The sequence below is a fragment of the Aristolochia californica genome, unplaced genomic scaffold (assembly GCF_029961685.1).
Source record: "Aristolochia californica isolate CCGP_79_NKW_82.1479 unplaced genomic scaffold, dmAriCali1.0.hap1 SCAF_15, whole genome shotgun sequence".
NCBI lineage: Eukaryota > Viridiplantae > Streptophyta > Magnoliopsida > Piperales > Aristolochiaceae > Aristolochia > Aristolochia californica.
This window is the reverse complement of record NW_027181826.1, coordinates 3,290,308-3,317,124: the sequence shown is the minus strand read 5'-3', so window position 1 is coordinate 3,317,124 and position 26,817 is coordinate 3,290,308. Positions and strand designations below refer to the sequence as shown.

At 36.4% G+C, this 26,817-nt stretch overlaps 2 protein-coding genes across 2 annotated transcripts in view; one reads left to right on the top strand and one right to left on the bottom strand.

Annotated features, from left to right (window-relative positions):
- Positions 1 to 3,061: 3,061 nt before the first annotated feature.
- LOC137951969 (mitochondrial import inner membrane translocase subunit Tim9-like) lies at positions 3,062 to 8,115 on the top strand. Its single transcript, XM_068798978.1, has 3 exons — positions 3,062 to 3,213; positions 4,081 to 4,273; positions 7,701 to 8,115. The coding sequence occupies exons 2-3, from the start codon at positions 4,179 to 4,181 to the stop codon at positions 7,885 to 7,887; spliced, it is 282 nt and encodes a 93-aa protein (XP_068655079.1). The 5' UTR covers positions 3,062 to 3,213; positions 4,081 to 4,178; the 3' UTR covers positions 7,888 to 8,115.
- A 778-nt stretch (positions 8,116 to 8,893) lies between these two features.
- Positions 8,894 to 26,817, bottom strand: part of LOC137952392 (SART-1 family protein DOT2-like) — a 35,450-nt gene continuing 17,526 nt past the window's right edge. The window contains 12 exon segments of the mRNA XM_068799547.1: positions 8,894 to 9,658; positions 9,795 to 9,940; positions 10,038 to 10,122; positions 10,215 to 10,435; positions 10,777 to 11,135; positions 15,265 to 15,889; positions 16,004 to 16,063; positions 16,138 to 16,228; positions 16,316 to 16,412; positions 16,610 to 16,723; positions 16,848 to 16,902; positions 23,972 to 24,113. Of these exon segments, the coding sequence (XP_068655648.1) occupies positions 9,866 to 9,940; positions 10,038 to 10,122; positions 10,215 to 10,435; positions 10,777 to 11,135; positions 15,265 to 15,889; positions 16,004 to 16,063; positions 16,138 to 16,228; positions 16,316 to 16,412; positions 16,610 to 16,723; positions 16,848 to 16,902; positions 23,972 to 24,113 (1,924 nt within the window). The 3' untranslated portion in view covers positions 8,894 to 9,658; positions 9,795 to 9,865.

The window sequence follows — 26,817 nt, the reverse complement described above, 5'->3', positions numbered from 1 at the left end:
GTCGGCCCACCGTCGGTCGCCGTCGTCAATGTCGCGAGCTCACACCACACCAACCAGTGCTGCCCTTTCACCGCAAAAGGCCCAATTGCTCGTCGTCGGCCTCCGTCTCTCATTCCTTGATGCTCATTGCTTGTCACTTAGTTTAGTTAACCAGATGAAGCTGACACAACTAGATTCAAGAAAGTTTACATCAACATTACATAAGTTATAGCCATCAATCCAATGCCAATTGAAAGCAAAATCGGATTCAAGTTTGTCGCTCATGGTTGTTGATTCAAAACTATTTAAATTCCAAAAATAATATAGGATAGTTGAATGAAAATTAGTCACATGTAAAGCTTAGAATCAAATCGATTTCAATCTTGGACTATTCTCGCCTATAAACTAGGCACGCTTTCATTAAGAAGGAATCCATTTGAAGAATTGAAAAACTCATTCTAATAACAGTTCTGAAACCTTCTAAATATCTTATAAGTTTTCTTTTATATTACTGTGTACTATCTCTGTATGTTGTAACTCTTCTATATTTTATACTTGCATATCAGTATGAATTGTATTTTCGTCATATATCACATTACATATGTATTGAGTATGAACAAATTAATAACTTAAAAATTAAGTTTTAATTTCTATTTTATTTGATTATTTTCTATTTTAATACATTGTATTTCTATTGTTATTGTTTAATTAATTTTTTGTTTATGTTATTTAACTATATGTTACTTAATTTAGTCTATTTATTTATTTATTTATTTATTAAATTATTTTATTTATTTTATTTCATTAATTATATTTTGTTTAATTTAATAGATTTATGTTTAAAAATGTTTTTATTAGATACTTGCTTTAAATTAGATTAACTAAATCATAATAAAAATATCACTTAATAACTTAAAAAAATATGATTTAGTTATTTTAAATAAGTTTCATTTCTGTTTTAACTTATTCTCTTATTTTTAATAGATATAACTTAATTTTTTATTTTATTTTATTTTTTTGATTAGTTATTTTCCTTTTATGCTAATTAAATATATTATAATTTATTTAGTTATATATTATTTTGTTTTGTGTTACCTTTTATTTTCTTTTATAAAGTTTTACTTAATTTAAATTAAATAAACTCAGTAATATAAATTTAAATAAAACATATTTGATATAGTAAGAAAATTAGATTTCATTAATTAAACTAAATAAATTAACATAAAAATAAATAATTTAAAATTTAAATTAATTAACAAACACAAAAAGAAATAATTAAAAACTAATAAAAGAAATAAAAATATGTAATATAAATTAAAGGAGATAATAAACTGAAAAGATTAAAATTTATTGATTAAATAATAAATGAGAAATTAATATATTACAAGAGAGAATACTAAATTAAAACAGAAAGTAAATTTATTTGAAATAACTAAAACTTATTCATTTTTAATTTTTAATTTAAATTATAAATTTTTAGTTAATTTAATTTCAAGAAACATTAATAGACGCATTTTTATTTATTTTTATTTTTATTTAAATTAGTTAGATACTTTTCTATGATTACTATTTAATTAGATAGTTTCTTTTTATAACTATTTATGTTTTAATTAATTTGAAATATTTAATTTAGTTATTCTTTTTTTATTAATTTTTATTTAATATTTACCATTTCTCAATTTTATTTTACTATTAAATGAATTTATTACTTATTTCCTTTTATCTTTTAATAGATTTATGTACTCTTTTTATATTTTCTTATTTTCTAGAGTTTGATTATTTATTTTTTAAAAATAATTTTATTTTTCTTAATTGAATATATTTTTGTTATTTAATCTATATAAATTTAATAATTTTTTAAATCAAAAACTCTAAAAAATTTAACTTGTTTGTTTTAAACTAAGACTAGAACTTAATAAATTATACAGATAAATTTTATTTATTTTCAAAAGATAATTCCTTTTTTTACTTTCTTTCTTTCTCTTTTAATTTATACTACTTACTTTTTTATTTTATAGTGTTTAATTAGTCATTTTATTTTTATATTTGTTTTTTATTAAATTTATTTATTATATATTTTATTTCAATGTCTTCGTTTGTCCGAAGGTCGGCGGCACTGCTGCTCTCGAACGCAGTCGTCACGCTCCAATCCTCACCCACCTCGCTCCGTTCATATATCTCCATTTGCGCCTCCGAAGTCGTCGTCATCTTCTGGTCAAGGTTCCGATAGACATTTTTTATTTGTGGCAACCTTTTTTCTCATTTCTGTTCTGTTTTTGTCTCCTCACATTCACTGTTTCCCGCCATCTACATCAATTTGTTGGAATGCTTCAACCTGATCATAGAGCATAGCAGAAGAAGTGAAAACAATGGAATACAGTTCGATTGCTGCCGAAAATTTCCTTCATTCGAAACCGATCTCCGTCTCCCCGACGAATCTCGTTCCCTCCAAAAGTTGCATTTCATTTCGATTAACAAAACTGCAAACGGTAAAAGCCTATCCTTCAAATAGTGTAAAAGTTACGACAATCCAGAGCCAGTTCTGGGGAACGGCCAGAGAATTTCTCCCTACTTAATTACGAGGACTTGCAGAGCATATTTGGTGCCAAACATCTTCGAAGACAAGGTAGGGCTACATATAAGCCTATGCTCTTTTCAATCTGTTCGTTTTGTGGATACTCTTCCCTTTGATACCTCTGCGTTGAGGTTTTTCTGGTTGAACCTTCTGCCAGGGGAGGCCATGTCGGCTTTAATGCAAACGACAACATTCAAACGCCTATAAACAATATAGGAGAACGATACCTGAAAAATGAAAAACATAGACCCTGAATTCCTGAATTCCAGTTTTTTAGCTGAGGCACGGAGAGACTCTGCGATGGGGATGCAGGGAGAAGAGAAGAAGAAGGCTACGGTCACAATGAGATTGAGATTGTTATGATTGCTCGTGCAGCGGATAGTATCAGACGCGCTAGAAAAGAGGACAAAATAGGGTTTTTGTCCTCCCTCTGGCGTAGATCAGTGAGATGGCATTACACGTAGACGCCATGTCACAGGTATTGAATTATACCTGCTACGGGAAGTGACTAAGCGTTTGGGGTTTGAGCGACCATCACTCTTTTTCAGGTTTGGCCTTTTTGCCTTCCTCTGTCTTCCTATTTGTAGAGGCGCTGCTTCCAGCCGCCCTGCTCCAACCCCGCCAGGCGTGGCTGTTGCTATAACTGTTTGCATCACCTGGTAAGCACATTTGGGTTTCTCTCTCTCTCTCTCTCTCTCTTCAAGATACCCCTTTTTAGCGATATTTTAAAAAAGAAATTATTATGAATTTTTTTATTTCAGTGAAATATATTGATTTTCTATATTGAACGGAGTCAGTGACGTGAAAATTTTATTGATTCGAGTTTTACTGTATGATGAATGGTTATTTTGAAGAATGAATTTGGACTTGAATGCTGATTTGAAATGTAGCAGACAGGGTGCGCACTGTAGACCTTTTTTCTTTTTCTAACTAGTGAAGCGGGTTATACGAAAAAGTTTTGTGCTCTGTGTGTAATTTGGACTGTATCCATTGAGTTCCACTTATAACCCAAACGCTTTTCTCTTTTAAAATCGTCCTTTTTTTATGTTTCTTAAATTGTTGAAAACGGCAAAGATATATGACTTGAAAGTTTTGTTGTCTGGTAGCTTTAAGATTATAAGCGATTAAGTGGACTGTCTCGTTTTTTTTTTTTTTTTTTTTTTTTTTTTGATAAAAGTGATCGGATTGTTCGTCTTTTCAAAATATCTTTTTTTAAAATCTCACATCCTTTGTATTCATTGTCGTAGGTTTTGATCTTTTTTTTGTTATTATTATGTTATTACTATTATTTGCCATTATGTTGTTTATTAATATTTATTGTTGTTAGTTTTAGACTTGTTTTATATATACTATCATTGTATTAATGAACTCTTGAATCATTTATATTCTGAATCTATTGTTATATACGCTTATAGTAAGCTTTTGTTAGTGTTTTTATTACTTAAAAACCAGTATATATTTCCAGGCACCTCCTAATAAAGTGTTGGCAATCCTCCATCTTACAAATCTCTGTTTTGGGTTTTCAGGTTATCGATTTAAGTTGAATACAACCATAAGGATTCGCCCTCTTTTTGAGACCTTTTTCTGCTACAAAGTGCAAAAGTAAGTCTGTTTCCCTTCAAAGATGGATAGAAACATGATGGCAGATCTTGACTCTCTTCCAGAGGCTGAGAAGCTTAAAATGGCAGCTACAATGGAGCAGCTTCAGATCCGTGATAGGTTTTTCTTTAACTGTCTGATGTGACCTCTTTTTAAAGTGTAGAATTCTGTACTCTTGATTTTGGTATTCTTCATCAAGTTTCAAGCCCTAGAGGGATTGATTAGACTTACTGTTCTCTTCCATATACTTAGCCAATTTCTTTCTGCGATTTTTTGTTCTTCTAAAGTGCAACCTTGTATAAAATTTGTCATCATATTTGTCCATGATATTTTTTGTGTTCTATTTTTTCAAGTTGATACTTTACTTTCAAACATTGACACACCGATAGCCCTAGCATGTGCTACTAGAATTCAAGACCTCATGTTGAGAATCCACTCTCTTTATCTTTTTTCAAAAAGTGAAATTTTATTCCGAGTCCCGGGGCAAATAATCCACTCTCTATGATATACTATTTACTGTTAAATAAAGTAGGAGTTTGATACTTGCATGAGTTTGGAGGAGGCTTAACTTTCTTCTATGTTGTCTTGTCTTTAGACCTAGACTACCTTCATTTTGGACAAGTTTGTCTGGAAATAGGATAGTTATGTAGGTAGTTTCCGTGTCCATCATTGCATCAAAACTTTAGAGTAAGTGTTTATCATACTAAGTTTTACAGGTGTTTGCTTGGACATCTTAACATTTTGACTGCAAATGCTTTTATTGTAGTTTTACAAGTCCAGGGGCAAATTCCTGTTTCGTAGTTGACTGGGATGAGGCAACCATGACAGATGTTTCTTGGAGAAGCATTGCTATGGATAGAATGTCTTTGAGTCTTTTCCTCCTTAGAACACTGAAGTTCTTTCCAGTTTCAGTGATTTGTTTTGCTTGTCCAAAAATAATATTTGTTTTTTAATGTTGAATCACTCACACAATCCAACCAAGACCTCACATTCAAAATCCCCATCCACCCCTTAGTCATTGAACCGACAGCCCAAGTCACAATATTTGTCTATGTAATTAAACAGTTGTCAGTATAATCACGCAGTCTGGTTCCAATATCTTGTATTGCAAGCAAAATGCACCAGTTTTATAATGGTTAGAACTCCTTATAGATGGATTTAATTTTGGAATATCAAAATCTGGTGTTGGATGGCTAAGGGTGACTCACACCCCTGTTCGGTTTTAACCCTTGAGTTATTATAATGGACCTTTGAGTGTGACTACTACCGATTATTGAACCAACATTGAAGAAAAGTTATTTCCAAAATTTGTAAATATTATTTGTATTGGCCTAATATACCAATTGGATTTTATGGTTGAATTCGTATTCTACTTGAGTAGTACAGGTCACTTAATTATCAGCAGTGCTACCTTAACTAGATTATCACATAGGGTGCATTTGGCACTGATTTTGTCAGTGAAGTTCTTATCTGTTCAATATTTTCATCTCATGATTTACCAGATTAACTGAGTGCACTTAAGTCCATGGCATTGGCACAGGAAAATTTTGCTGACACACTTTTTTAGCTTCTCGGCTGTATAGGATTTATCTGGGTGAGTAGATGACTGCAATCTCCATCTGAGACTGGAAAGATAGTCTATTTTGTCAACTACTACAACAAATGGACACAAGAGTGGGATTGCATTTTATTATTCTTGCCTGGGGTAAAAAGTTTTAAAGTGGTAGATAATCACAGTTGATGCTGGACCCAGGGGATTTTATAAGATGTTACTTGTTTCCTTTCAATGCTGCATTATTCTTATTAGTCTTATTTGAGGTGGGAAAGAGTCTTTATATTGGCTTATTGTTTTTAATAAATCACTTTGTTGAACTTATGGAAAAAAGAAATACTTCACTAACTTGTTCATAACTGAGTACAATGAGTCTCTATTTATAATAGAGGAAATTAATAGAATCCTATACAATTAAAACTATCCTTGTTCCAGGTACACCCAAAGTTAAACACTAAAAGATTAGTCTTAAAACAATTGAACTAATAAACATAAATAAAAGACTAACATAACTAAAACATCTTTAACTGAGACTCTTCTATGAGACTCTTGTAAGACTCCATATTTTTTCTGGCTCTATAACACTTTTTGCAGTGAGAATCATTGAAGACTCTTCCATACTTGCTCTTACTAACATGAGTATTGTGGTGAAGGCATCAATTTTTTCTTTTTTTTGGGTCTCGTGAGTATGTTGTTATCATTTTGACAAGCTAGGTCTGACTTTACTAGGGCTTGTTCATAATGCTATGCCAGTAAAGAAGAATATGTTAGTAATTGCCATCTCTTGCAATAGATTGAGAATTGTAGAATGATTTAGTTAGAGTAGAGCCTCTTTTTTATTTTTTATTTTTGCATGTGTTACTTCTTTTGCATTATTAGGTTTTGTATTTTGGATTATTGTGACTTGAGATGTTCCACAGTCACCACGGTGACCTTTGAAGCAAAATATCTTGCCACCTCTTGTTTGAGGCCTTGTTGGGCGTTTCACCATTGACATTGTAGTGGTTTGTGATATGGTACTTATCTCAATGATATTATTGGTTGTGATCTTAAAAGTATCAAGTGATGATTCCTTGATGATTATTGGGAATACATCCCTATATAATTGGATTTTGAGTTTTGTTGGTTTGTTTGGAGTGTATTTTGCTTGTCATTCTTGCTATCTTCATTAAGTTATTGACATTCCCCAAAAAAAAAAAAGTAGAAAGAAGAAAATGAGCACTCTTCTTATATTCAAGGAAGATGATACTTTTTGTGGTCCTGAAACCACTCTGGTTACATAGTTTTATGGTGATTAAAACTAGTCATAGATTACTACTATTTTGATAACGCCTTTGGACCTAGAAGCAGTCTGGGATACTAGCAGCAGTTCAGATTAAATCAGTGTAAGACTTTTGAATTGCTGTTCAATATCTGAACAGGAAATCAAGGTATTCCTGTTTTGTTTAGGGAACTGGTAGCTTTTTTCTAAGGATTGCCTGTATAGCACTTGGTTATAAACCTGACTCAATATCTAGTCAGTATTTAAAGCAGACCTGTGTCCAATTTACATTGTCATCACTAGCTTTCTGGTGATGTGGTATGTTATATTCTGTAGGTCGAGTTCTCTAGTTTAGCCAACAGCCGTTAACCAATGCTAAGATGCTGCCCATGTTGGTATCATGACAGGAGGGGAATCTTTTGTGTAACATCAGACAACCACATTATAGGAGCATCAGTATTGGGCTCATCTATGTTTAGATTTTGCATGAGCAACTTATTTAGTTTGCCTGGTTGGTCTGATATTTGACAGAACCGCCTCAGTCCTGTGAGGAACTCAATCCAAATTGGTGACTGACTTTATTTTTCATACTTGAGCTTCTATAGGATAGGTTTTGGCCAAATTCTTCTCCATCAGTTGGTTTTTGATTGATATGTTGAATCCATTTTCTATATTTCCTGCCGTTTATAGCTTGAAGTCTTCAGTAGTGATTTATTATTCTTTTTGTGCTCCAGTCTTAGGATGTACAATTCGCTGGTCGAGAGATGTTTCTGTGACTGTATCGAGTCCTTCCGCCGGAAGACCCTGGACAAGCAAGAGGAGACGTGTGTCCGCAGATGTGCTGAGAAATTCATGAAACACACCATGCGAATTGGCATGAGATTTGCAGAGCTTAATCAAGGGGCTGACACTCAAGATTAGCTTCCTCTTAATAGTTAAATGAAACTCACGGAATTTTACAATAATTTTGAGTTTGATAAAATAGTCATTGTTTGAATAGCAATATCTCTTTCTTCATTCTTCTTCAGCCTGGACTGGAGTATCTTATGTTAGAGGACCCTGTGCTCTCCTTAGCGAGGAAGACGAGGCATTCCTCCCTGTAAAAGAAACACTCAAAGTGTCTCTTTTTATCTTTCTATTCTTCGTGAATAGTTGAACTACATAACAGTCTTGGGAATCCGGTTTTTCAAGCTTTCGTAGGTTCAGAGAGTTTATGACCCAGATAGGAGATCAAAGCCGATTGAACCTCATTCAACAGGCATTCAAGTTTTAGAATCATTAGTGTTCCTATTCAAGCTAAATAAGCTAAAAAAACAAAAAACCATTTTTATATAAGTAAACAAATGGTACTGAGGGACAAACGATTATCTCAATAATTAAATCAACAATTATCTCAACCGTCCAATAAATGATTATCTCAGATTGGATGCTGAAATCACTATTTTGTATGTTTTGTACCAATTGATTTTTTTTATTGGTTCAACAGTAAATGGTACCCAAATAACTGAATTTAGTTCATCAAGAGGATCACCAAATCGAGAAACCAATGATCATGAATCTCCTTTTTTACAAACTTTATACAAAAGACTAAAACCTGAATTGCACGATCGCCTGAAAATAGCCCAATATTGCTCTCCTTATTCAGATGTTATTTATGTAGGGTTTCTTCATATATTATTTGGGATGTTTGTTCAATTCATGTTAAAAAAACCCGAACCAATGTAATGGAAAGCAAATCTTCTTTTCAAGCTTCAATGTAGTGAACAATGAACATTCTTTCTGTATTCCATTCATGTTAACTAGGAAAGCAAAGGTTACTGTTCTCACTTCCACAAAATAAGAATAACATTCTATCATACTGATGTTCGATTTAACTCCAATAAATCTGTTTAACTGGAACCAACAACTTCTTGGCAAATGCCTGGTCTACTTTACAAAACATTCACAAGCAAAAACTTGCTTCAATTGGAGATTGAATTTTATTCAAATTAACAAATGCAGAAATCATCATCAATCGTAATATTAAAACAAACATACGAAATTGAAGTGGTGGCTTTTCACCCACGACTAACATAATAATCACCTTCGTCTTTGCTCAAATGTTTTATCTTCTCCAAGCATTACCAAAAAATTTTTAGAATTGAGACTCAGGGATTAAATTACTTAACAGAATTAACACAACTTCCATAAAATTCATGGCGCTCATTTCCCCTCAGGCATCTGATACACCGGAAAGAAAAAGTCATAATTGATAGAAACTTGCATCAATTTAGAGAGCTCATAATCTGACTTTCGTAAAACGGAATGAATCCACCTGCTGAACTGACAGTCGGCCACCTAGATAAACTTGGAGAGTTCAACCAAAATGAGCTATAGTTTCAGAAAGAATGAAAAAACGAACAAATCCGAATCAGTAGCTGGAGCTTACAAGTAGGAGCTTCACAAATGCCACATCATTTCTATTCTTGGTAGAACACATCAATTTATATGCATATCCTAATCAAAGAGTAACCAACAGATGTTGACAGACAATGACAAAAAGAGGATAAGCAAGAAAAGGAGGAAAACAACCATATTTCTGCTTGGCCGGATTCAGGTTTTGCACCTCCAGTCAAATTAAGAAGCTCTTTGCTCCTCACTTGTTGAAATTCCCATGCAATAAGCACTGGGGAATGTCAAAGCTATATTACATCTGCAGGCACAAGAGATGACCATCAATTTTTTTGAGAATTATCATCTTCATCAACTATTACATACATAACAAAGAAATCTTCAAGTACGCTGATATTGAAACCAATGAAAATAGGGCAATGAACTCAGAGACGAACCTCAGTCTTTGAATGTAGTGCCAGCTTATTTTGCTCAGTTTCCAGGTTTAATGTTGTTCAACCATAGAACATTACGACTTGAGTTTTTTAGGAGGGCCCATGTTACTAGGTTCTGCCTTGCGTTTGATGCCTAAAAAATGCTCAACCTGTAAAACAGATGCATATGAGATTCAACAACATGTACATGGTTTACGAACTACAAACAAATCAGTCATAGGTCATCGTGAGAGACAGAGAGAAGACCTTCTTATCCCCAAGCATAGGTGTTAAGCTCCCATGGTGATCCTTTTCAATTGTAGCAAAACCGCTCCTTGGATCGCTCGTTTGCCTAAAAATAGGGTGTGATTATAATTTAAAACTCTCTTGGAAAGGAAGAAAAATTATAACTTTTAACAGAAGAAATATCTGAAAAAAGCTTACCCTGGTTTCACATGTCCACTAAGAACAAGGTAAGGAGTTTGAAGGCGAGCTTGAGTTTCACGCATCCTCTCAACTGACAGTGACGGAGTATCTGAAGCCTTCATCTGCTTCAATTTGAGTTCTTCTTGATATTGTTTCTGGCGTTTTTCTGTCTTCATTTTCCCAGGGCCCTTTCCATGAAATTTATGAGAAATTCTCCGGAATGCCTCCTTCGGAGTCATCTAATTTGATCAATTAATCAAAATTTAATACCCGGATCAGGGGGCAGGATATCATGACTAATTCTGGTTATTTTTTGTTCAAATAAGAAAGGAAAAAGCACTCAGACAAAAAAAGCTTGCACAGACAAATTGCCTATGTGCAGCGCACCAGCCACTGCTGGGTGGGGTTCCTACCATGCGCACCAGTAAGAGAAGCTTCAGCTACCAGCAGCTTAGCTAGATATTTACTGGTTTGGTTGATTATAAGCTCTTAAGGAATTATCCCCAAGGTTAGGGAGGCATGTGCACCTGCCTCCCAAACCTACTTAAAAACATAGCTGAGACCAGGGAAGAATACTTACGACACGACCAAACTCATCCAGTCTCTCAATGCGTATCTCCTTGGAGTCATTAGCATCATTAATACCAACAAGTTTACTCTTTTTTTTGTCCATGTTTCTCCCACCCCAATCTATGCCCTCTTTGAGTGTTCCTCGCTCCTTTAGTAGCATAAGAGCACCAGATAATCCCTTCCCAACTACAGGTTCGTCAACGATTGTATCTGCTTTTACATCCTCCATTTCCTCTTCGACAGGTAATTCATCCATTACACTATCTTTCACCTCTGTCCAACCACCATCTTCATCTTTTGTCTCCTCAACAGATTTTGGATAATCCACTTCAACCATGAAAACATCTTCAGTTTCTGGTTTAGGGTTCTCTGCAAGAGCAGGTATGACCACAAAAGTGAAAACAGAAGCAAGAAAAGAAGGACGATATGTCCCTAGCTACGAAAGCCTGCCTAGTGCATAAATAAAAGAAACGCAAATGATCAATCAAGTAAAATTGTGTAAAAAAAAATCTAGGCCTCCATTAGCACGCTATATAGAATGATTCCAAAAACGATGAAACCCACATGAACAAGGTAAGTGTACAAAAATCCCAACACTAAACTACAACTAAAATGCATGTGTCAAAGAGTCAAATAAACCCTGAAAAAGCATTTCTGAAAGGATTAATCTCTTGGCAATGAAACTGTGCAAGACTGCTCAACGCAATTTGCAGCCAACATTGGCTCATTTCACTTTTACAGTAAGACAACCTATATGCCTTGCCAAATTTAATGCTAGTCTTTCAATCTCTTAAGTGACAAAAGAAGTTTTCAGCCATTTTATAGATAACCTTGGGTTTTTGGGTCTTTATAACTCAAGTTGACTAATCTATACTACCCTCTGCTTTGTTGTTCTTTTTTTTGTTTTTTTTAAATATCTCCATAAGACAGTATGATAAAAAAGATAATGATATCGACCGATCACTGGATTGCCATGCATCAAATAGGACCCGGCAATTCAAAATTGATACTAATAATCCTACTCCACAGATTTTTTCACAAAAATGACAAGAATTCAAATAAAAAAGAAAAATAATAACTGATTTGTTTTCTGAAATATAAGATATAAATGTTTTAATCTCTTTTACTGCCAAAGTGATTAAAGAAATTAATACTCACTAACTGAGCTCCTTGGTAAATGATTGAAGGAGGCTGCTTTTTCTATACATGGAGGTATCAAACCCTTAGTATTTCTATTCCTTTGCAAGGAGAACTTCAATTTCTTTTCAGAACTACTTATTCTTTACTGTTTAAACCTAACTATTTCTCTCCCCTTTCTGAATATTAATTTCCCTCGAGTTTGAAAACATCTATCACAAGAATTTCTAGGATAATTCTTTTATAACTTTGGCAGGTTTTGATGGGATAAAATTACTCCAATATTCTTGTTCAGCTTCTTCTACTTGGTAATTTTTACCAAAATTCACTGTTCAACATCATCTCTACTACCTTTTGTTGATTTCAAAACTTTTACTTCCTTGTTTCACTTCCCTTGTTTTACACTAGGCTAAGCCTTTGGTTAGGTACTAGCTACTACCTTCATCTTAATAGTTTCATTTAAGTACATTCTCTTTGCCTATCAAATCATGTGACATGTCATGGATTCGATCCATTCAGATATTTCTTCTAATCAATTAGTTATTTTATCCATAGGGAGAATAAAAAGATAAAATTCAAAAATAAAACATAAACCTGAAGTTCAGAGGTTGTTATCTGTTAAATTTCATCAAGGGGTATTTTGGTCATTTTACCCTTCCAGTATGAGCCTTTAGGAGTGACAGTGAGGTGGAGTCATTGCTAGGAATACAGAGTTCAAATTACAAATGATTCTGATATGTATTTAGTGAGATAGAGAGGTTTAAGTCATGAGGGACATTTTTGTAACTTGACTTCATTTTCACTTAAGTGATATTAAATAGAAAGGGGAATCTTATTTCAGCCCCTAATGAGTGCAGTCTGACACACTCTTCCCCTCCCTTTTCTCTATTTCTTCTTCTTTCTTCTTCTTTCTTCTATTCTTCAATTTTCCACTTTTTCACAATATCACTTCATTCAAGAGATGCTCATGTTCAAGTGGTTTTCGAAGCTCAACTCTTCCTTGGGAGCTTCATGGAAGCCAATGGTTGTGCCTTCAAGCTTCGGCGTCTTGGAGATAGATGGATCACTGGCAGCAATTGTCGTCATCTCTCCCCCATCTGGAAGGCCATGTTTCATTTGTTCTCCTCTTTCCGCACTGTCATTCGGTTCTTTGTTGGAGATGGCTCCAGTCTGTGTTTCTGGACAAATTGGTGGTCGGGATGGCTCTCTTGCCTCGTCTTACCCACCACTGCTTCAGCTCACCAGCAGCCGCGAATTATCTGTCTCTAATGCTTGGCGGAATGGCTTATGGAATCTCTGCCTTAGACGTGACCTTACTGATGAGGAAACCATTTCTATTTGTGGCTTGATTGATAGTCTCGGTAGTGTTATGGTTCGCCCTCAGATGACTAACTGGATGATTTGGCTCCCTAATGACAGGGGCGATTCTCGGTCTCCTTGGCCTACCATCATCCTATGGGATGGACCCGGCCTCCCGCCCCACATCTGGCTGCTCTTGCCTGACGCCTCTCGGCCCCCGCCCAAGGTGAAGTTTTTCCTTTGGAGTGTCTGCCGCAACAAGATCCTTATTGCAAGTAACCTAATTAGGTGTGGCAACACAACTCCCGATCTTCCCTGCCTCTTCTGTGGAACAGCGACTGAAACTGTGAATCACCTCCTCCACTTTGACTTCGCCTAGAGGTCTGGACCTACATGATTGACAGCATGGGACTCAACTTCTGCATCTCGCTCCCTCATCCTTTGTAAATTTTCTCTTGTTAATATAAATACATCTTTTTTTTAAAAAAAAAAAAAAGCTTCTGTATCTCGCTTGACCTGAGCACCATGTGTCGTTTCTCTTCTAGAAGCTGCCTGCCCAGCCTGGGCAAGCTTCTGCTGGCTGCCTGTATTGTTTTTGTTCCTTAGTGCCTCTGGAAGGAAAGGAACTCTAGACGGTTTGACTATACTTTCTGCTCTTTTGCTAAGGTTTCCTTCACCAACAGTGAACTCATTATCTACCTGGATCCGCACCCGGAAAGAGTTTGACTACCTCTCTTGTGCCCCGATCCGCACCAATTAGAAGATTATCGCTCAGATGTTTGTCTCCACTACCCCTCACCGAGTTGTTGTTTGGGAGCCTCCTCCCACCCGGGTTTGGCGGGTTTGGTGGTAGTGCCTTTGGGAACCCGGGTTTGGCGGGTTTGGTGGGGTCATTTTTTATCTAGGGGGCACTGCCATCCTCTCTTACTTTGGCCCTCTCGGAACTTCTGAGTTCTCTAGTCTCCTTCACGGCTTACGAATTTTTCAGAAACGCTTCAGTGATCCCCTTATCGTGGAGGGAGACTCCAAGATTGTCATCAGATGGTGCTCCACCTCATCCTTCCCCCCATGGCGTCATTGACAGATTTTTCTTGATATTTTGGACATTGTATCCACCATTTCTTGTACTTAGTCTCATGAACTTAGATAAGCCAATTCGATTGCTGATTTGTACGCTAAAAAATTATCCCCCCCCACTTTCAATCTCTTGTTGTTAGGGGAGGTCTCCCTTGATGTATCTTCTCTTTCTTTGAAATAAAATTATCAACGTTTCAAAAAAAAAAAAAGATGTTCCACAACATGTGCCATCGAATTTCCAAATTGCGAACATCTACATTAAAACTTTGGGACAAGTTGCTCTCACATCTATTTCTTCCAAGCTAGGAGTTTTAAGTTACAAACTCTCCAATAGAAGACGTCCCAGAATTATGGTTCACTTAGCAGTCACCATTTTATTTTTAGACATGTTGATTTGAACTCAAAGAGTGAAATATTGCACTCAAAGTTTTAGTTAGTAGAAGAAAAGGGATAAGACTATTATTCCTACAAAGTTGCCTAGTTTAAGTATGCTTTTAAGTTAAGGTCTTAGTCTAATCAGTTCATAAGTTAAAAAACTTATATTAGAAAGTCAAAGCATGCTAGTTGTTACTGTTACTATTTGTTTGAGTGCCGTTACATTACTTTTCCTATGGAAACTACTTAAAGAGGTCTACCAATCATCTAAAGACCAGTTAGACCTCACATTTTTCTTTTTTTTCCCCTCTTACAATTTTGATTCTTTATATGAGCCGGTATTGTCTTAGTTAAACGCTAAAATTTTGTTTTCCATTGTGCTTCCTAGTGATCAGTTGAACAGTCGATATGATCATCTCTCTCGACAACAGCAAAACTCACCTAATACACCAGTGCCCTCCAGGACATGGATCTCACTACTTCTGGAGTCATCAATAACAGAAATTTTTGTTCTAAAAATTAGACTCATACATCTACCATTTTTCTGTGATGCGCATAAACATAGAAAGTCTAAGTCCCAGAAAACAGAAAAAAGACGAAGCACAAGTACCTTCAGGAAGCCCCACAGATGACACAAATTCCTCCACTTCGCTGAAAATAACCTTGCTCTCCTGTAACTCCTCCCCTTGTGCGGGTTTGTCATTCTCGATCAAGCCTCCTGATTGACTATTGGCAATGGCTAACTGAGCAATTCCCTGAAGTCCCAATAATGAAGCCCCATCCTGCTTTTTAAGAGCTAACTTTCTTGCTTTTTCCAAGGACTTGTATAGATCGTCATCCTCTTCCCCAAAAACAGGATTTTCATCTTCTGCTGGTTGAACAGTGAGAGTTTGTTCCATCCAGAGAGCTTTGGATGCTTCTTCTGCCTTGGCCAGAGCTGATTGGTATGCACTACTCCTCATTTCAGCCTCAAACCTCTCCTTTTCCTCTTTAGCAGATTGTCTCTTTGCATCATCTCTGAATCCAAGATCCCCAACACCCAGCCCAGCAGAGATTGCTTCGGCCTCAAGTACATCCAAATCCAACTTGTTTTTCTTTCGCAAAGATTTCTTCTTCTTAGGTTTTTTAAACTGAAGCATTTCCTCTTGAGTATAATAATCAGATGATGTCTTTGCAGAGGAAGTGAGGTCTTCAGACCGATTGCTTGTTGAAGCACCCTGCAGTCTTTTCCGAAGCTTCCAACAGAAAACCCCTCATTCAGTACCAAGAAGAAGAGGTGATACTGGCAGCAAGTGTCAATGTTTTCAAAATGAACAAACAACAAGAAATCACAAAATCAACTGAAATACCTCTTCTAGCTTCTTCTCTGCTTCACCAGTGAAGCGTCCACTTTCATCCAATTTTACCCCCTGAAAGGAAAATAAAAGATGCAAAAAAACAGAACCATTACAGAAGCAGTTAGCCCTCAAAATCACTGAACAACATTTCAACTGAAAAGAAATATGAACTCATCCTCAACAGGATCATCATATTGAGGAAGAATTGTCCTCTGAGCACCCGGATCATCACTAAACCTGCACAATCATAAAGAACAGGAACAAACATAAATACCACAAGTGAGTCTGAACATTTAACTTTAATGGATGTCTTGCCAATCTTACTTGTCTTCATATATCCCAGTTTTCTTCTTTGCAGCCTTGTATGCTTCATCCCTTTGTTTCTGCTCTCCAATCTCCACATTTTCAAGCATATCAACCTCTGCCATACAATAACTGGTATCAGTCTTTGAAATCCCCAAAAATCAGTAGAATCAACATTTTGAACACGGATATTGTATTCTTTTTAATATAGAGCAGGGACATTGTATTGTGTTCAGGCCATTTGAAGAAAAAAAAGGAAAAAGGAAAGAAAGAAAAGAGAGGAGAAAAGAGAAAAAAGGAAGAAAATCTTTATACCATCATTGACATCCCCTTTGGCCAGAATGCTTTGATCTTTGAGAGTTAAAACAACGGCACCACCTTCAAGTACTTTATCAAGACCATGAAGGATTTTTACTCCAGCTAGATCCTCTGCACAAGTCGTTGTAAGAAGAGTTATTTCTTCCTTCGTGATGAGATAGAAAGAGTATGAATCAACAAAAGCTATTTAAGTATGATATTCTCTGGTGACAGTAAGAGAGAATAGAAGATGTACTTGAAGTATGAATAGCAGTCTCTTCATCTTCACTTTCTCCTTGATCAATATTATCCTGGAAAGCCATAAGCAATGACTTGATAAGATGCAAACGCAAGGGCAACAGCTACGAAATCCTTCACTAGGGAAATTTAATTGATATAGGAACTATGGGTTAATTACTCTCACCAGATATCACAAAATTATTCTCGTCCCAAAGTTTTAAAAATTACATTCATCCCCCAAAGTTTCAAACATCATTGCAATTGCACCCTTGGCTTGAATTTTATTCAAAAATGGCAAAACTATTTTTCACTTTTATTTACCAATTACAAAATTTTAGCTAAACAGTTTTAAAAAATGGTAGGTGGGGGGCCACTCCCCCTCCCATCCATTCCTCTAACATTGGGAGGAAAAGGAAGGGTGTCCATCACATAGATGCTCCTCAAAATAATCAAGTTACAGAAACCTATAGAATTCTATTTCACTGGATATTCTCCTCAAGAAATCCATGCAGATATATTCCATGACTCTGACAGATCACCAATAGTACCAAAATAACAGTTCTACAGAAGCCACATGAAACCCCACTCCAATGAGAATCCTGTCCTAGAAAATCAGTCAATGTAAGGAAAGTGTTTTCTTTAGGTGACCTACAGATAGGGGTGACAATTTCACCCTATTACCCACTTTTACTGTTTTATCTGTTCAGTTATAAAAGAATATGGAAGAAAAAACTCTAGCTGTATGAGAATTTTGGTAAATTTACAAAATTACCTGTGTATCGTTTTTTAAACAGGATGGTGTGGATAATTATTATTCCATACCTGACTACATGTTTACCCAGTAGGAATGAGAGGCAAATTTGTAATTAACCTATCAGTATTTAGGTCAATTTCATAATTTGATCAACAATTATATTAAAGTAAGAAGCTAAATTCTAACAGATTGTTATCATCGACTTTTCACTCCTACCAAATCTCCACCGCCACAAATTCAGCTATTTCTTCGTCCCCTTCAGCTTTCAATGAAGTCTCGTTTTCTTCTACCTATCAAACCCACTTCATAGAGAAAGTTGTTGTCCCCTGTAGCAGTTGAAACATCCTCTGAATGACATCCTTCTCTTCCTTCTTTCTCCGTGTCTCTCTCATCTCTCTTTTGACATTTTTTAGTTCATCTTGCTCGTAGTGATTTTTAAGTTCTTAATTATGATGCATTTTGTAGGTATACTGGGTTGGTCTCATGGCTTGTCTATTAACTTTGAAAATACAATTGGGTGAGTTGGAAATGTTGAAGTCTCATGGATCTTGTCAAAGTTGAAGAGAAGAATGAGGATATAACAAAATCAAGCAATTGACTAGTGTTAAGTTGTGGAGCCTAACCAACGCCTTATGCTGAGTGACATGCAAATCGACCTTCGCGGTAAGGTCGCCGTGGAGGTTGGGGGGGGGGGGGGGGGGGGGGGGGGGGGGGGGTTAGCCTCTGCCAAAACCGATATATTGATTGTCATTTCATTAAGGGTAGTTTGGGGACTTCACACTTGTAATCCGGTTGCCCTAATTTTCTCTTTATATTAGGAACCGCCGTTGTTAGGGTTTCATCATCACGGAGAAGGACTTTGAGTTGCAGCTAGAGAGAGGTTAGAGGAAAAACACCTATAAGTGTGTGCGATTTCTCTTTGTAAACTATTTCATCTTCATAGTGGATTACTACAACGGTGGAAGACAGGACATAGTCTCACCTTGAGACGAACATGTATAAATCTTGTTGTATTTCCGTGTTTGCTTTACCTTTCTTCCGCGATTATTACTATTGCTCTCGTTAGTTTAGCATTAGGGCATCTAATTCCTAACAAGTGGTATCAGAGCTCTGGTTCGTGATTGAGAACAATGGCTGGCGGAGAAAGATCAACACTTGGAATCAATAAGTTTGATGGTATGGATTTTGCGTTCTGGAGGATGTAGATCGAAGATTATATGTACAGTAAAAAACTGCATGCCCTACTTCTGGATATGAAACCAGAAAGTATGAAAAATGATGAGTGGAATCTCCTCGATAGACAAGTGTTGGGAGTAGTCCGGTTAACACTGTCGAAGAATGTTGTTCACAACGTGGCATCGGAGAAAACCACAACGGGGATGATGAAGAATCGGTCCGACATGTATGAGAAGCCTTCTGCAAATAATAAGGTACATCTCATGAAAAAACTCTTCAATTTAAAGATGACAGAAAATACATTAGTGGCATCGCATTTGAACGCGTTTAGCACGATTGTCAATCAATTGACCTCCGTTCAAATTAAATCTGATGATGAGGTTCATGATTTAATTCTTTTGGTGTATCTGCCAAATTGTTGGGAGCCTATGAGGGTTGCGATCAGCAACTCAGTAGGCAACGGGAAGTTGATCTTTAATGATGTTCGGGATACCATTCTTGCAGAGGAAGTTCGTAGAAGGACTTCGGAGAATCGTCGACATCTAATTCTTCCCTAAGTGTCGATACTAGGGGCAGGAACTTCGAGAGGAATTCCAACAAGGGCAATGGTAGAGGGAAGTCAAGGAATGGTTGAAGCAAGTCCAAATTTGGAAGGAATATGGAATGCAGGAATTGTGGCAAGTCTAGTCACATAAAGAAAAACTGCAGAGCACCTAAGAAGGATTAAAAGAAAAACGATGTAACAAATGTGGTGATAGAAATAGTACAAGATGTTTTACTCTTGTCGGTTGATAGCCCTATTGACTCTTGGGTGTATTCAGGAGCTTCTTTTCACACCATCGCACATCGTGAGATCATGGAAAATTATGTTGTTGGAGATCACGGGAAGGTGTCCCTTGCTGATGGAGAACCTTTGGATATTGTCAGTATTGGTGATGTCAGTTTGAGGATGTCAAACGGGTCAATGTGGAAAATTCACAAGGTGAGACATGCCAAAACTGATGCGTAATCTGATCTCAGTAGGGCAACTTGATGATGAAGGTCAGAATATGACTTTTAATGGTGTTGCCTGGAAAGTCACTAAGAAGGCCATGGTTGTTGCACGAGGAGTTAAAACTAGAACTCTTTACATCACTTCCAGTTGTAGAGACACGATTGCAGTTGTTGATGTTGTTACTGATTCTGATTTGTGGCATTATAGGCTTGGTCACATGAGTGAGAAGGGAATGAAAGTGTTTCAGTCCAAAGGGAAGCTACCAGGGTTGAAAGCTGTAAACAACAATTTGTGTGAAGGTTGTATTTTCGGCAAGCAAAAAAGAGATTAGCTTTTCTAAGGAGGGAAAGACAGCAAAATTCGAGTTGGTTCACACTGATGTGTGGGGGCCTTCAAATGTTACCTCCCTTGGTGGTTCAAATTACTATGTGACATTTATTAATGATGCAAGCGGAAAGGTATGGGTTTATTTCATGAAAAATAAATCTGATGTCTTTGATACATTCAGGAGATGGAGAGCATTAGTTGAGAATGAGACAAATTTGAAGGTGAAGTGCTTCAAGACAAATAATGGGGGAGAATACATAGTTGATGATTTCAAGTGGTATTGTGCTGATAATGGAATCAAGATGAAGAAGACCAATCCTGGAAAATCTCAACAGAATGGTATAGTTGAGAGGATGAACAAGACCTTGAACAAGCGTGCCAAGAGCACGAGATTACATGCAGGATTTCAGGAGATTTTGGATATTGCATCATCTTTTTCTTGTATTTGGTCTCACATTCCAAGATCTGCAAATTCGGCAGCTGATGTGCTTGCCAAGGATAGAGCTTCCCTGCAATCTCTTGTTGTAAGGGAATTGCTCCCTCACCCTCTGAAAACTTTCTCTTTTTAATATAAATACATTTTCTTCAAAAAAAAAAAAAAAAGAGATGCGGGATTGCCAAAGATGTTCTGGTCTGATACTATTAGCATCCCTGCCTATTTGATCAACAAAGGTCCTTCAACACCATTGGATTGCAAAATACCAGAAGAGGTCTGGAACGGCAAAGAGGTAAACCTTTCTTTCTTGAAAGTTTTTCGTTGTGTTTCTTATATTCATATTGATTTTGTTGTTAGAATCAAACTTGATGCTAAATCTAAGATATGTTTCTTTATTGGTAATGGTGGTACCAAGTTTGGTTATCGCTTCTGAGATGACCAAAGTCGTAAGGTTATCAGGAGCAAGGACGTGATCTTCAATGAAGGTGGCTTGTATAAAGATAAGTTGACAATAGAGTCTGAGAGCACAAGTGATGAATCCAAGAAGTCACAAGTGATTCAATTGAGAGATCTTCCAGTTATTGAAATGGAGAATATTACTCAAGAAGACCAGGAAAACAAAAGTAAATCAAAACATTCTTGTGACTGAACTCAGGAGATCTGCCAGAAATAGCAAATCACCACAGAGGTACTCCCCTGCACTAAATTATATTGTGTTGACTGATAAAGGTAAAACCGAGAGTTATGAGGAAATCGTGCAAGTTGATGAATCAACCAAGTGGGAGTTGGTCATGAGGGATGAGATGGACTCACTGTATCCAATAAGACATGGTAGTTCACCGAGTTACCAAAAGGGAAAAAGGCCTTGCAGAACAAATGGGTGTACCGAATAAAAGACGAACATGATGGCAGCAAGCGGTACAAGGCAAGACTGGTGGTAAAGGGCTTTCAACAAAAAGAAGACATTGACTACACTAAGATTTTCTCTCCAGTACTGAAATTGACTACTATTAGAACAGTGCTTGGACTAGTGGCAAATGAAGACTTGCACTTAGAGCAGTTGGATGTAAAGACAACTTTTCTTCATGGTGATTTGGAGGAAGAAATTTACATGATGCAGCCACAGGGTTTCAAAGCACAAGGAAAGGAGAAAATGGTGTGCAAACTTCAAAAGAGCTTGTATAGTCTTAAACAAACTCCAAGAAAATGGTATAAGAAGTTTGACACCTTTATGAGTAGTAATGGTTTCTTGAGGTACCAGGCGGATCATTGTTATTATGTGAAGAACTTTGATGACTCTTACATCATACTATTGTTATATGTTGATGACATGTTGATAGCAGGTGCTTGCAAACAGGAAATAGATAAGTTGAAAAGGGAGTTGTCCAAGAAGTTTGCAATGAAGGATTTGGGTGTTGCAAAACAAATCTTTGGGATGAGGATTACTATAGATATTGATGTCTTAAAATTGTCACAAGAAGAAGGTGTTGAGCAGGTTCAACATGAACGATGCAAAACCAGTGAATACTCCTTTGGCTATTCACTTTAGGCTATCTAAGGAGCAGTCATCTTCTACATAGCAGGAGCGAGCCTACATGGGCAATGTGCCTTATGCTTCTGCTATTGGCAGTCTCATGTATGTCATGGTGTGCACTAGACCAGACATAGGTCATGCAGTGGGAATTGTGAGCAGATATATGAGTAATTCGGGTAAACAACATTGGGAAGCAATGAAGTGGATTCTCAGGTATTTGAGAGGCACTACAGACTCAACCTTATGTTTCAGAAAGTCAAACTTGGGATTATAAGGTTATGTAGATACTGACATGACTGAAGACATTGATGGCAGGAAGAGTACCACTGGATATGTATACACATTGGGTGGTACAGCAGTTAGTTGGGTCTCTAAGTTGCAGAAGATAGTTGCTCTTTCCACTACTGAGGCAGAATATGTCACCGTGACAGAAGCCAGCAAAGAGATGGTATGGTTGCAGTCTTTCTGGGAAGAATTAGGTCTCAAGCATGGGAATAATGTGTTATATTGTGACAGTCAGTGCTATTCATTTAGCAAAGAATCTTGTTTATCATGCCAAAACAAAGCACATACAGGTGTGTCATCACTTCATCAGATCGGCTTTGGAGGATGGAGTCTTAGCACTTGAGAAGATTCAAGGAAGTCAGAATCCGGTTGATATGTTGACAAAGACTGTTACGATTGAGAAACTAAAGTTGTGTGCAACTTCAGTTGGACTTCTCTTCGAGGATTGAGAAGTTGTTGCCGCTTCAGAGGAGATATTGATGATGGATTAGTCTCCAAGTGGGAGATTGTTAAGTTGTGGAACCTAATCAACGCCTTACGCTAAGTTGGTACACGGATCGACCTTCACGGCAAGGTCGTCGTGGGGGTTGGAAGGGGGGTGGGGAGCCCCCCTCCCAGGGGTGTGGGGTCGGAGCCCTTGCCAAATCCGATATATTGACAGTCGTTTCATTAAGGGTAGTTTGGGGATTTCACAATTGTAATCCGGTTGCCCTAATTTTCTCTTTATATTTGTGGCCGTCGTTGTTAGGGTTTCATCATCACGGAGGACTTTGAGTTGCAACCGAGAGAGGTTAAAGAAAAACACTTGTAAGTGTGTGCGATTTTGCTTTGTAAACTATTTCATTTTCATAGTGGATTACTACAGTTGCGGAAGACAGGATACTGTCTCACCTTGAGGCGAACCTGTATAAATCTTATTGTATTTTTGTACTTGTTTTTCTTTTCTTCTGCGATTATTATTATTGCTCTCGTTAGTTTGGAATTAGGACGTCTAATTCCTAACAACTAGTTGGAAGTTTCTTGTTTCATTTATTGATTGCTTCCCTAATTCATGGAACTGTTTTCGAGGAATCTAAGCTGGTAATTGAAGGACGAATAAGCTATCAAAGAAATTGAAGGTTTTGAGAAGAGGTAAGAACTGTAGGAGAATAGAAGATTACATTATGCAAGGTTTTTTTTTTTTTTTTTGCTTTTGAGTTTTATATTCTTATTTTCTTAATTTTTTATTATTTTTAATGTTCCTCTATGTTACTTTAATGGATGAATTCAATCAATGGTATTTAGGAAGTTGCCTCATTTGGGAAGTTCACATTTTTAGTATTTACACATTTCACCTGTTTATCAGTGAGTAAATGAGTAATCAGACGAAATCAAAATGAGGCAAAAGTTGGTATGGGTAACAGAATAGATGTAAGAAAAATGGAATGGGTAACAGAATACCACTTACCCGTACCTTCTGTTACCCGTTGCCACCCCTACCTACAGATACTTTTGTTTGAGTCACTTAAGGAAGGACCTGCATTAGGTGGGTATGATATGCTTCATTTATTATTCACTTCCCTTGATTTATCAGTCTAAATGTCTATAAAGTACAGAATAGAATATCAAGCACAACAAAAGATCAATAAGTGAACCTGCTCTTCAAAGATTTTTGAAAGTTGCTGAGCTTTCTGCTTTTCAGCATTGATCTTCTCTTCCAGCTTGCGGCTCTTACTAACCCATGATAAAACCTCAGAGACACCTTCAGAATTCTTCTTCACCCTTTCTTCCCTCATCCTGTATTGGAATGAATTAAGCCAAAAAAACGAAGAAGCAGAGTTCATTCAGCAGCAGATTTTGTACATGAAACAGCAGTACTGGGCAAAGACTTAATATCTACATCTGAAGGCAGTGATCACTTGCTGATCCACACAATAGAATAACTGATTGTAATTTGTCAATTGACTCTTTACATACAGCAGGATGACAAATGGAAACTATATAGTAAGAAAAAATTAGAATTCGTAGCATAATTCAGCGATAGAAAGATACAAAAATTAGAAAAACTGCAGTCAGCTAATGGCATATTTACATCAACCTTTGGCAGATCCTGCGACTAAATTATACAAAAATTATGAAAATTGTACTCAGCTAATGGTGTATTTACATTGACATCAGCAATTATTTCTCTATATTTGTATACCTACTTTCAAGTAAATTTTCAAATACAGCCTTTTTTAGATACCATATTTCAAATATTTTTTCTAGATACCATAATTCAGAATAGGCCAAATACTGAATACAGCTAACAGAACCTGTAAAGCTTAGGAGTAAACTAGTAAAAATTAAAAATATTTAATATTTTAGAAATTTAAAATAAAGAGGAGCCCCCTCTTTAGCATGAGTTGGAGGCGGAAAGAGAAGGGAGGCTTCCCCCTCTTTTTTCTCTCTCACAAAGGTGAGGGGAGGGTGTTGCTTCGTCAGCCCACGAAGAAAAAAAACAGAGCAAAGGTAAAAAGAGAGCAGGAGTAGTCGCCTCCACTCCTCTCCTCTCCCTATTTACTCAAACAGAGAGAAAGGGAGGGGGAGGCTCCTTTTTTTTTCCCAAAGGGGACAGCCGTCACCCCTCTCTTTTCTACACAATAAAAAAGCCCCTTGTGTGAGGAAGGGGGGGCAGATCTCCTCCATTGCCCCTTTGCATGTTATCCACCCTTCCCTCCCTCACATGCAAAAAAGTGAAGCCCCTCTCATATCTTGCTTGGCGGAGGGAGGGGGAGGACGGCCTGTCCCCTCTCTATTTTCCTCCCTTGCATGTTAGCGAGAAGGCTTAATATTTAATAAAATTGTAAACTAATAATAATTTTAAAAAGGATAATTTAATCATTCTAATTTTTCTGTTAAGATATAATATTGTTCTACCTCAATCATCCACTAGATTTGAATTACAAGGCCATATTCAAAATTTTGGTATCTTAACTGCCCACATATTGAAATACAACGTTGAAGAAGAAACATATTGGAACATTACCCTCATTTTTTTCTAAGTTTGGAAACAAAAATGTTAAAGAATAGTCCCACGTGGATTAGTGAGAACAAATATGTTCAGTTTATTAGTTGAAAAAGAAGTTTCCTAAGATGACTAAGTCATTTTGGGATAGGCCTTGGACCCAATTTCACATGGTATCAGAGCAGGTACTCATATGTGGGCCTCCACCCAAATTATCCATATATAAGAGCCCAAATGGTCTACACGTAAGGGGGAGTATTAAGGAATAGTACCACATGGATTAATGAGTACAAAGATCTTGAGTTTATTAGTTGGGAAAGAGACTTCCTAAGTGGGCTAGTCATTTTGGGATATGCCTTGGACCCAACTTCACAAAAAGATTAGTATTTCTCTCCAATAATAAACATGCCCGTCATAAAATAACAAATCATGTAGCTTAAATTCCCTCTATCAAGTCGATCCCTTAAGTCATTTCAAAAAATAAAATAAAAAACGAAAAAAAGTTGATCTTGTAAGTCTACATGGCATCTCAAAACAAACTTTTTGAAATTGCAATTAAGATTATCTATTAAAAATTTGATAATTTCAGTTTAAAACAAAGAAAGAAAGAAAAGACATTCACAAGCGCATAGACGTTGTACACTTGTTATAAGCTAAAAATAGAAACATTGTTTGAAGGTTGAAACCATAACCCTGGAGAGAGATGAATCAAAGACCTCACACTAGAACACCCACCCACAACACACACACACCCTCTTCTTTCCCATGTGGTCATTGAGCCAAATGGTAATCCATGATGATTAAAATTCACAGCTAGAAAAGAGTATATGTAATGCATTGCAAGTGTATGAAGGGGAGTCAATATTTGGGGAGGCGAAAAAGAGTATAGTTATGTGCATGATGCAAAAAAGCACTCAAAATCAACAGATGCATGGCTGGTAACAACAGTGTACTGAAAAACACCTATAAAACTAAATATAAATAGTTGTTTTGAAAAGACAAAATTTTGTTTTGAAATGGAGGCGGAATTTTATTAAATGAAGAAAATTTAAAATTCACAGCTAGAAAAGAGTATATGTAATGCATTGCATGTGTATGAAGGGGAGTCAATATTTGGGGAGGCAAAAAAGAGTAAAGTTATGTGCATGATGCAAAAAAACACTCAAAATCAACAGATGCATGGCTGGTAAGAACAGTGTACCGAAAAACACCTATAAAACTAAATATAAATAGCTGTTTTTAAAAGACAAAATTTTGTTTTGAAATGGAGGTGGAATTTTATTAAGTAAAGAAAATTTTAAATTCACAGCTAGAAAAAAATATTTGTAGTGCATTGCATGTGTATGAAGGGGAGTCAATATTTGGGGAGGCGAAAAAGAGTATAGTTATGTGCATCATGCAAAAAAGCACTCAAAATCAACAGATGCATGGCTGGTAAGAACAACGTACTGAAAAACACCTATAAAACTAAATATAAATAGCTGTTTTTAAAAG

Coding starts and splice junctions, on each gene's coding strand:
- LOC137951969 (XM_068798978.1), top strand. CDS start 4,179: ATGGATAGAAACATGATGGCAGATCTTGACTCTCTTCCAGAGGCTGAG. Junction 4,274..7,700: donor CAGCTTCAGATCCGTGATAG/GTTTTTCTTTAA, acceptor TTTGTGCTCCAG/TCTTAGGATGTACAATTCGC.